Source organism: Ursus americanus, chromosome 21 (genome assembly GCF_024610735.1).
Source record: "Ursus americanus isolate L20-20 chromosome 21, mUrsAme1.1.p, whole genome shotgun sequence".
NCBI classification, from domain to species: Eukaryota; Metazoa; Chordata; class Mammalia; order Carnivora; family Ursidae; genus Ursus; species Ursus americanus.
This window is the reverse complement of record NC_142147.1, coordinates 22,056,377-22,067,021: the sequence shown is the minus strand read 5'-3', so window position 1 is coordinate 22,067,021 and position 10,645 is coordinate 22,056,377. Positions and strand designations below refer to the sequence as shown.

The window sequence follows — 10,645 nt, the reverse complement described above, 5'->3', positions numbered from 1 at the left end:
CCCGGAAGTGCTCGGGCAAGAGCGGAAGTGCACGCCTATAGCGGCCGGCAGCGGTTTCGCGATGGTGGGCGGCGGCGGGATGGGGGGCGGCCTCCTGGAGAACGCTAACCCCCTCATCTACGAGCGCTCAGGGGAACGACCGGTGACCGCGGGCGAGGAGGACGAGCAGGTTCCAGACAGCATCGACGCGCGCGAGATCTTCGATATCCGCCAGTGCCGCGCGCGGGCGGGTTCGCGGGGGCCTGGAGGGGGGGCTGAAGTGATGATGTCCAGTAGTTAGTGGAGCTGTGTCAGGGCCGGGCATTCCCGACGGAGGGTTCTGAGAGGGCCAAGGCACAGAGTCCCTTTTCCTTTACTTTCCACATCTGATTCGCTCCATCAATGACCCGGAGCATCCGCTGACATTGGAAGAGTTGAACGTAGTAGAGCAAGTCCGGGTTCAGGTGAGTCACTGCCAGCGTCCGAGGGGGCAGATGGCTCGGAAGAGTCAGAAAAGCTCATCTGCACCAGGAGACGCGTTCTGTCAGCTCACGGACTCGTCAGGGGATCTTCGGAGTTGGGGAGGTGGATTGCTGTGCCCATTTCATGGATAAGGAAACAGGCCCATAGAGGTTAGACGAGTTGCCTGAAGCAGCATACTAAGAAGAAGGGAGTGCCTTCTCCTGAGATCTCATTCTTCCAACCAGGTGAGCGATCCCGAGAGCACGGTGGCCGTGGCCTTCACACCCACGATTCCACACTGCAGCATGGCCACCCTTATTGGTCTATCCATCAAAGTCAAGCTTCTTCGGTCCCTTCCCCAGCGTTTCAAGGTAAATTGGAACTGAGCCCCAGAGGTAGGACAAGGGAGAGCTTCTGCTACTGAGGAAGACATGGAGAGCATGAACATGGACATCAGACTGAGGCCTGCAAGGAGCCCAACTAGCAGTAATGAAACTGGGAGGAGCCTTTCCAATTGAATGGGACAACAAGTATAAAAGCCTGAGCTGGAAAGTGCAGAAAAGTAGTGAGTGTGGCAGGAAGAGGAGTATGAAACTGTAGATAGATGTGGAGCATGGATGGGGCACAGGCAGGCCTTTAAGTCAACAGTAGGAGCCAGTTCTGGGTAGAGATGGAGTGGCTGTGGATGGGTTTGGGGCATCATGGAAGGTCCAGAGTCTACAGTCACAATTAGGTGGAAGGATCAGTGGAAGGTGATGAGTGGGGGGATGGGGACAAGGGGTAGACAGGTGATCAGTGCTCAGGCCCCACCTATCTCCCTCCCAGATGGATGTGCACATTACACCAGGGACCCATGCCTCGGAGCATGCAGGTGAGTGTGGGCTGATGTTGAGGCATTGGTCCTGAGGCTTCCCCTTGCCATGGTGGTTTGTAGGGCAAGATGGAAGGAGGAGGGCTGGGTGGGTGACACCTTAGTGGAGGTGTCAGCCTAGAGTGAAGCTGGCTTAAGTCTCCTGTGCCTATCATGTTCTTCCATTCCTACCCTTTCTCTCCTAAGTATACAGGACCAGGGTGTCTCAGACTTGATAGTCCAGGAGGCAGCAGACATGAGCAGCCAGGTGGGAGGGATCCCAATAGCTTGGGATAGGTGTGGGCTCAGGTGGTTTGGGTAGCTTGGTTGAGGCTTGGGGCCCTGGGAAGGAGGTGACAGGAGGTTGGTGCAAGTGTGTATGCATATATGCAAGGGTTAGAAGTGGGGCTAGCTGGCAGGCTGGCCAGAGCCTGGCTTTGATCCTCCTTCTCCATTCCTTCTTTCCCCTCCAGTGAACAAGCAGCTTGCAGATAAGGAACGGGTAGCAGCTGCCCTAGAGAATACCCACCTGCTGGAGGTTGTGAACCAGTGCCTGTCAGCCCGCTCCTGAGCCTGGCTTTTTGCCCCTAGTCACACCCAGGGCTCATGGCCTTGTTTTCTTGAATCACTGACAATGAGAAACTAACATTTTTGCATTTTGTAATAAACCCTTAATTTATATTGATTTCCCAGTCTGTCTCAGAATCTTTCATCTTGGGTCATTCCGGGTTTGGGAGGAGATGGTGATCATGAGTGCAAGTTCCTATACAGGCTGGGTTGATGAGATGCAGTGCATTTTTAAAATTTCTTCCAGTGGTTTAATCAGGAAAAGTTGCAAAGTATACAAAAAAATTGAAAGAGTAGTGTAGTGAAGGCACCTGGTATACCCATCATCTATATTCAACAGTTGTTAACATTGGCCTTAATTATGTGTGTATGTGTACTATTAAATGTATTTGAGAGTAAACTGCAGACACATGACCCTTCACTTCTAAGTACTTCATCCTGGGCTCCTAAGAGTAAGCCTGTATAACCATAGTACTGTTACCTGGCCAAAAAATGAAAAATTCCTTAACACCGTCTAATATCAATTTGTCTATGAATTTCCCCAAAATGTCATTCATAATTGGTGTTTTGTTTTGTTTTGTTTTGTTTTAATCAGGTTTTGGGGTGCCTGAGTGGCTTAGTTGGTTAAGCGTCTGACTCTTGATCTCAGGGTCACAAGCTCGAGCCCCGCATTGGACTCCATGCCCAGTGTGGAGCCTACTTAAAAAAAAAAAAAAAAAAAAAGCAGGCTCCTTTGAAACTTTATGCATTGCATTGGTATCTCTCTTTAGCCTTTTCTAGAACTGTCTCCCTACTCCCTGTCTTTTGATCTTTTTTGACGTTGACTTTTTTTGAAAGTCAGATGAGTTGTCCTGAAGAAGCCCTGCAATCTGATTTGCTTCCTTGTCTGCTATGTTTCCTATTAACTGGAAGTTGGTTGAGTTCAGGTTTGAGTTTATTAATGAGAACCTTGGCCAAGAATTTCGTATATATCCTTTAGCATCCACCAGTAGCTGTGTGATGCCTGCTTGTCTCACTGTTGGTGATGCTTGGTCTGTTCCCCTGGTCAGGGCAGTGACAGCAAATTTCTCTGTTGAAAGGACTCTGAAGGACCCTCTTCACCAACATCCCCAGAGATGTGTGTCACTTCAGGTGGTGAGGTCTGGGCTTTCTGCCTCCCCCAGCCCTGTGCCCAGAGCACGGTCGGTCACCAGCATGGATCATGGGGCTTGGATCTGGGATCAGCCAGTTAGGAACTATAATGCCATGATTCCTTGCCTCAGTTTCTTTCTCTGAGGATAAAAAGGATATTAAGAAGCCTTGCCTTGGCCACTTCATCCCTGCGAAGGCTGAGGTGTGATTGTCAGAGACTTCCAGAGGCTCTTTGCAGATCTTTTGAGGGTCTGCTGACAACATTGAGCCTGTCCTGAGAGTGGGCACTAGCTGAGGGCTTTGCATATACTACGTAGGCGGTCAGTCCTCCACCCAGCCCTGTGTGGCAGTTGCTACCCTTTATTATCCCTATGTCACAGATGAGGAAACAAGCTTCTGAAATAATTCACTCCCCAAGACCTCCAGCCAGGGAGTAAAGAGGAACCTAAGCAGTTTGGCTCCTCCTCAGCTGGCAGGGGGCGCTGTTGCCTGGATAGAAGGGCCTACGCCGCCACCCTCCCCCCACAGCTGCCAGCCCCCAATTCCAGGAAGGAGGGGCTCTGCCACCTAGTGACCAAGATCTGGCTGCCCACGCTTAGATGAAGTCATCAGCCCACGTTCCCCAGTTTCTTCATGTGTAATGTGGGCATAGTTGTGACAATCACTTGGGACTGCTCTGTGGAGATTTAAAATGGAGATGCACCCATTTCAGGTGATCTTCCAGGCACTGTACCCCCTTTCCATAGATGAGGAACCCATGCTCCAGAAAGGCAAGGTGACCAACCAGGGCCCCTCAGGCCCAGGGAGAATTCCCAACCACCTATATCCAGCTGTGGGCTTCACCGTGTGTGTACCTCTGCATTGACAACCCCAGTCTGCCTAAGGTGTCTGGTATCTGTGTTCAGCTGGGGGTGGGAGGTTATGGAGGAAGTAGGTGTCCCTGAGTCATGGCAGCCAGGCTATGGTGGGCAAGGGACATCAAGCTGCTCATGTCACAGTAGGCATATCATATAGTCCCCTTGTCATTCTTGACTCATCTGTGTGTGGCTCCTGGCTGCATGCAGGGACACCATCTGTGAATCCTGGGCTAATGCCCAGGGAACTTTCTGGAACTCCAGCTGTTGTACATGGGTATGAGCTAGGGGTGAGGTTTGAGGTCTCTGAAGCCCTCTGTCAGGTGTGTCTAGCTCTGCTATTTCTGGCTCGTGACTTCTCAGGCTTTGGTTACCATGTCTACAAAATGAGAACAACAAATCATAGCTGGAGAGATTGACCCAGGGATTAGATGACATGTATGAACATGCCCAGCTAGGTCTATTTGTGCTTATTATCGTGCCCTCAGCACAAGGGCCTGACACACAGTAGGTACTAAGTACAGGTTGGTGAGATGAATGAATGAATGGAGCCTTATTTATTTTTAGTTTTTACTTTTTTTCTTAAGTAGGCTCCACACCCAGTGTGGGGCTCAAACTCATGACTCCGAGATCAAGAGTCACATGCTTTACTGAGCCAGCCAGGTGCCCCTGAATGAAATGAGCCTTAGAACAAAGGAACTGGGGCATAGGGGCTGTTGTGTGAGGAGGGCTGGGGATACTGAAACCCAGCCAAGTTCCCTTTGCAACCTTTTGCTACTGGAGGGAGGGGGAAGGTGTGGGGTCCCACAGAGAGAAAGTGGGTCTGGAGGGGAGGGGAAGGGTATGGGTATTGCCCCCCTCCTGGACAGACCACTGTTTTGGAGAGAATGGAACAGAAGCAGAAAAGAAGAACCAAGAGGGGGCCACAGATTCACTCAACCTGTCCCATCCAAACAAGTATGGTAGAAGTGTTCTTACTGAGATATGACTATAGGCCAGGGCTGTGCCAACCATTTTGCCTCTGCATTTCGTGTTATTTACATCTTATAACACCCCCCATACAGACATTATCCCTGTTTTACACAGGAGGAAGCTGAGGCTCACCCAAGATAAATGGGCAGAAATAGCAAGTGGCAGAGCTGGGATTTGAAGTCTGGGCTGTCCTAGGTGTGTTCCAGACTCCGTTTGTTCCTTCTGGGCAGCCAAACTCAGCCCACAGAGCTGGGAGGACCAGGAGGTGGGAGTGGGGACGTCTCAAGGTCACGACCTGGTCTTGGTTCCTGGGGCCCTTGGCTATACCTAGGCTTGTGGTAAGTGTGTCTGGCCTGTTGGGGAATGCCTGGGGCCTGACTGGCCCATTGTGGATGCAGTTCCCTTGGCAATGAAGAAACACTGCTGAAGTCAAGGGTTCAGATTACTGGAGGGGAAACCCAGCCCTGTTTCCTTGCACAGCTCCCTGCTGGGAAGGGTCACAGCTACACCACATACCTACCTTCTGCTGGACATTCGGGGGTTATTTTCAGGGGTAAGATCAGGTCTGAGGTGGGTAGGAGGGGTCATAAACAGCCCAGGCCAGGATTCCTGATGGGAAGTGGTTTGCTGGCTCTTGAGACTTGTGTCCTGGCAGGAGGCTCCACCCACAACTCCCTCTTGCCGCTGGATCTCATCCAGGAAGCTAGAGCCAGTGTGGGGTTGCCCAGGTGCCCAAGACCCTGGGGCCATGGGAAGGACACAAGTGGCCAGGCCACCCCTCAGTCTAGCCCCTGCCTACTTTGAGGACCTCAAGACTAGAGGGTCCTGTGTGAACCCCCTCATACTTACCTAGCCAGGCCCTCCTCACTCCAAGGCCCTCTCAGATGTTGCCAAGGAAACTGATAGAGCAGCCAGAGAACCCCACCCAGGTCTCCATAGCAACCTACAACAGCCCACCAGGATCTCCATCGGTGACGTCACCTGAACCATGAATGGGAACCCCCACCCCCGCCACACACATCACAATCAAACGTCAGAGTCTGATAGCAGATCCCTGTCACAAAGTACCTCATAGCCTGCCTGCCCCCAATCCTCACACATCTCAGACATGAGCAAGGGAGGGAACAGGTCGTTTTATAGCTGGGCACCCCGAGGCTGGGAGAGGAGGCAAGACCCAGGAGCCTGGAGGCAGAGACAGGTCTAGAAACCAAGCTCCCCCATAACATCTCCTCCCCTCTGTGCCCTGGCACCCACCCTAGTTCTAAGGAGTGGGCGAGCTCTGGGCAGTGGGGGCACCAAATGGTGGCTCATCCCACCCACCAGCTCTAGCCCTGCCCCAACTGTACTCTACACCTGTGCCCCTCCTAGATGGGAGTCTGAACTTCCAGGCCCTGCATAGGCCCTAAACTACAGGCCTATCTGGGGCTAGAGGGAAGGAGAGAGACTTTGAAGACTTGTACAGCAGCTGGATCCTGCCCTGACTGTGGTCCAGTCCCACCCCTAGCCACCCTTGCTGCCATCTGACACCTGTCTGCCAGGATTTCCCCAACTTTGGGCAACCTCCAGCCCAGGAGCAGAACAACCAGGAGCGGAAAGGCCAGGAGCAGAAGGGCCAGGGAAGGCCAGGGAGGGCCAGGACTAGGTATTTTTAGCAGAGTTGCTGGCAGCTGTCTGGAGGGTGCTGGGAGGTGAGGTGGTGCTGAGTTCATCCTTTCCCTTCTCTGGGCCTATATTCCCTCCCCCAGAATCAAGCATGCACCTCTACCAGCAATACACTGCCAGCACACCTCCCTTCCTTCACCCCCTCCCCCCAAAAGCTCTCCTCCTGCTCCCAGAGGCTCACTAGGTGACACTAACCCTCACCCTAAAGGACATGCTCATCAGTAGAACCTTCAACTCCCCAGGGCAGAGAAGGGAGTAGGGAGGACTTGGCACCGAGGCTAGAAGCCCAGATTTAGGACCCTTCAGTTCTAGCTCACATATGGACCGGTGGGGAGTGGGTGTCCTGAACAGAGAAGGGTGAAGTGTGTCCAGACTGAACTGGTCAGCTTGCTTGGGCAACAGGCCAGTGCTGGGGGAGAGCAAAGGGAGAATTCACTGTTAAAGGACCAGAACTAATTCTTCCTCAGAGGGGAGCTGGCACAGTTGGCTAATCCGGCTTTCCCCCTTGACCCCACCCATGATGGTACCCCCAACTCTAAACCCCTCCCCCACACCATTCAACCTAGTCCCCCTCCTGGTCCCTCCTTCCCTGCCTCCCCCCACACACGCTCAGACCCGGGCTTTGTCAGCCCAGTCGGGTGGGGCGGGGTCTGGGGTGGGGGTGCGAGGTCCTGGGAGGGGGGCGGGGGATTCCCCTGAGGGGGAGGAGGACTGACACGTCAGCCCCCGCAGCAGCGGGGACGTGGGCGAGCGCGGGGGTGGGGGCGGGGGCGGGCAGACTCTTAAATAGGCAGCCCTGGAGCCGAGACCCAGAGCCGACTGAGGAGGCGGCGGCTGCGGTAGCGTCTGGTGTCCGAGCCACGGTCTGCGAGTGGACTGTACCCGGGCCTGGAACCTCCTTCTGACCGTGTCCGTGTGCGGTTGGGTGAGTGTCCCGGCGGAGCGCGGTGCGGGTGGTCGCACCGTCCGGCGTGCGGATGGACGAGTCGGGAGGGTGGCTCACGAGTCAGGGCGCCAGGACCTCCACGGCCGGGAGGGACGGCAGCAGGTCCTCTTCCCGAGCGTCGGGTCTGACCCCGGCGTCGGGCAGGCGCGCCCCCGGTGCCGCCTCTCACACCGTCCGCACCGCGGCTCACGCCGCCGTCCCCACTCCCTTTCCCCAGACGGCGTCGGGCGCGATGACTCTGAATGGCGGCGGCAGCGGAGCGGGCGGGAGCCGCGGCGGGGGCCGGGAGCGCGAGCGCCGTCGGGGCAGCACACCCTGGGGCCCGGCGCCTCCGATGCACCGCCGAAGCATGCCTGTGGACGAGCGCGACCTGCAGGCGGCGCTGGCTCCGGGCGCTCTGGCAGCGGCCGGGACCGGGGCCCAGGGTGCGACGCTCCACTGGCCTGAGGGCTCCTCCGAGTCGCTCAGCTCGGGGGGCAGCGACTCAGACGAGAGTGTTTACAAGGTGCTGCTGCTGGGGGCGCCTGGCGTGGGCAAGAGCGCTCTGGCGCGAATCTTCGGTGGTGTAGAGGATGGGCCTGAAGCAGAGGCCGCAGGTGAGGGGCTGGGACTATTAAAGGGATGGGAGATGCCTGGGGAGGACTGAGTAGTACAGGGCTGGGGACCATGGGATTCTGAAGGCACTGTCAGAATCATGTCTCTACCTACCCATTTCACAGATGGGGAAACTGAGGGAGAAGGGACCTCCAGCCCTTGGTAGGGGAAGAAATGACCTGAGAAAACTCTGTAGGTTGGGGATAGGACATCCCTCCCTGCCAGGGCTGGCAGGAACACAGCCAGAGGGAGTTTCTAGGAGAAGAGCCCTAGGTGACCAATACTCCCAAAGAATGTGACAGTCACTATTCTAACTCAGGCTACTGTGGTCAGAGCTACCCTGGGGCCCATGCAACAGGAGAGTGGGGAACACTGGAGTGGCAACCCAGGACATTGCCAGCTTGGGGAAAAGGTGTCTAGGTGAGGGTCAGGCGCACCATGCCCTCTATGTCCCGCTTCCCAGCACTGTCATTTCTGTTGTCAAATAGTGGCCATCAGTGGAGGGAAAGATTAGGGGGTCTCTAGGGTGGAGTTGGTGGGTGTGGCGAAAACAGGAAACCTGGCACATGGTGTGGGAGGGTGGCTTTTGGCAGCCAGCAGGTAACCTGACTCCTAGTCTCCTGCCTAGGGCACACATATGATCGGTCCATCATGGTGGATGGAGAAGAGGCATCACTCATGGTCTATGACATTTGGGAACAGGTAGGCGGCAGGGTGGGAGGGGTGACCTGGGGATAGGGGCCTGCTGAGAGGGACAGCCTTGTAGCCTGGGCATGAGAACTATTGGGTAGATACGCATGTGTATGTGTTCCCCAGGATAGCAGCCGCTGGCTACCTGGTCACTGCATGGCTATGGGGGATGCATACGTCATCGTGTACTCCGTGACGGATAAGGGAAGTTTCGAGAAAGCCTCAGAGCTGCGGGTCCAGCTGCGGCGAGCACGGCAGATGGACGACGTGCCCATTATCCTAGTGGGCAACAAGAGCGACCTGGTGCGCTCTCGAGAGGTCTCGTTGGACGGTGAGCAGGGAGTGGGTCAGAAAGGGAGGGACATCCTGACTGGGCTGTGGTCCATTCAATCTTGGCTCAGCTCAAGTCCCTGGGGATCATAAGTGGCTAAAAATGTTCAGGAAGAAAACTTGAGGGGGAGAGGGGGAAAGCTGCTGCCCTCCCACAGGACTCCCAGAGGGCTGAGAGGGCTGGGGGAAGGACCAGATGCCCTGGGGGAGGAAGAAGCTGCTGGGCACTGAGCTGGGCCACCTCGGGGCCCTCCTCTCCTGTAGCCTTTGGCCCTGGCCTGACAGATGAGGAATAGGAGAGTGCAGGGAACTGGGCTAGGAGGTCAGAGCATGGATTCAGGGCCGGGGCCAGTCTCGGTGTGGGCTTGACCCTGGGGAGGATCCGCCCCTCTTGGACTCAGCATTCTCCTCTGTGGCCCCTAGAACTAAGTCCCCCAGAGGAACCTAGCAGTGACTTGGTGACATCCTCCTCCCAATTTCACTGGTTGTTCATCATAATATAACATCAAACCATGAAATACTAAGGTGCCCAACAAAGCTCTCCTTCTCTTGTGTTGACTAGTACGGCATTTCCATTTAAAAATTAGACTTCAAATTATTTCAGTAAATGAGTTTACTCTTGTGGGCCTTTGTGAGCTCCTTAAAGGCGGGCACATTCTGCCAGTTGGGTGACCCAGCAATGCCTTGGATCCTCTGTACAGGAGCTGGGGTCTGTGTTTCTGGGGACCACCCAGGGCTCCTTCCCTGACCCCCAGAGTCCTGAATGGTAGCTGCTATGGGGTAGCTAGGGTTTGAGTGGGCTTCTCACCCACTCATTCTTTGTTTCACTGGAATGTGCCTGTCCCCACCAGAGGGCCGGGCCTGTGCCGTGGTCTTCGACTGCAAGTTTATTGAGACGTCAGCGGCGCTGCACCACAATGTCCAGGCCTTGTTCGAGGGTGTTGTGCGCCAGATACGCCTGCGCAGGGACAGCAAAGAGGCCAATGCACGTCGACAAGCGGGTACCCGGCGGCGAGAGAGTCTTGGCAAGAAGGCAAAGCGTTTCTTGGGCCGCATCGTAGCACGCAACAGCCGCAAGATGGCCTTTCGTGCCAAGTCCAAGTCCTGCCATGATCTCTCAGTACTCTAGACTCCACAGGCACATGCTGCGTTGTGCATACAAATGGGCAGATTGGTGGGCTGGCCCAGCCAACTGCCCTAGGTGCCTCAGGGCTGACTCAGACTCTCGGCATACCCCACCTCATGGTCGTGGACAGACAGACGGTGCTGCCCAGGCAGCTCCCAGTGGCAATCAAGGACTGGGCCCACAGCAATGCGTGTACAGGCCAGGGTGTTTGTCCCAAGCAGCAGCCTAAGCCCAGCCCGCGGGGCAGGCCCGTGTGTGGGGACGGGACTCTAGCTTTCTCCACACTTGGGGTGTGCATGCTCTGGAGGGAGGCTGTTCAGTGCAGTGGTTATTTGTTTACATGCAAATTTTTGTAATAAAGACTATTTCCTGATAGATCAGGGCTGTCGACTTTGTGTTGTCTCCCGATAGGGGCTGTAAGAGCAGGAAGGGTTCCTGAGGTTGAGGGATGGGGCCTCACTGCCCTACCCTAGTGTGTGGCT

At 55.3% G+C, this 10,645-nt stretch overlaps 2 protein-coding genes across 3 annotated transcripts; both read left to right on the top strand.

The window, feature by feature from the left end:
* The first annotated feature begins 1 nt into the window (after window position 1).
* On the top strand, window positions 2-5,834 carry CIAO2B (cytosolic iron-sulfur assembly component 2B). Of its 2 annotated transcripts, none has more exons than XM_087870482.1 (5): window positions 2-205; window positions 366-443; window positions 687-812; window positions 1,267-1,312; window positions 4,930-5,834. In XM_087870482.1, the coding sequence occupies exons 1-5, from the start codon at window positions 62-64 to the stop codon at window positions 4,938-4,940; spliced, it is 405 nt and encodes a 134-aa protein (XP_087726608.1). In that variant the 5' UTR covers window positions 2-61; the 3' UTR covers window positions 4,941-5,834. The 2 variants fall into 2 exon arrangements, with proteins under 2 accessions (XP_087726608.1, XP_087726607.1); XM_087870481.1 differs by lacking the exon at window positions 4,930-5,834 and adding an exon at window positions 1,765-1,976 and having other exon boundaries at window positions 5-205.
* A 1,409-nt stretch (window positions 5,835-7,243) lies between these two features.
* Window positions 7,244-10,538, top strand: RRAD (RRAD, Ras related glycolysis inhibitor and calcium channel regulator). The gene is made up of 5 exons (XM_045814992.2): window positions 7,244-7,402; window positions 7,641-8,019; window positions 8,646-8,719; window positions 8,834-9,038; window positions 9,889-10,538. Exons 2-5 carry the CDS (start codon window positions 7,656-7,658, stop codon window positions 10,164-10,166), a joined length of 921 nt encoding a protein of 306 aa, XP_045670948.1. The 5' UTR covers window positions 7,244-7,402; window positions 7,641-7,655; the 3' UTR covers window positions 10,167-10,538.
* The last annotated feature ends 107 nt before the right edge of the window (window positions 10,539-10,645 follow it).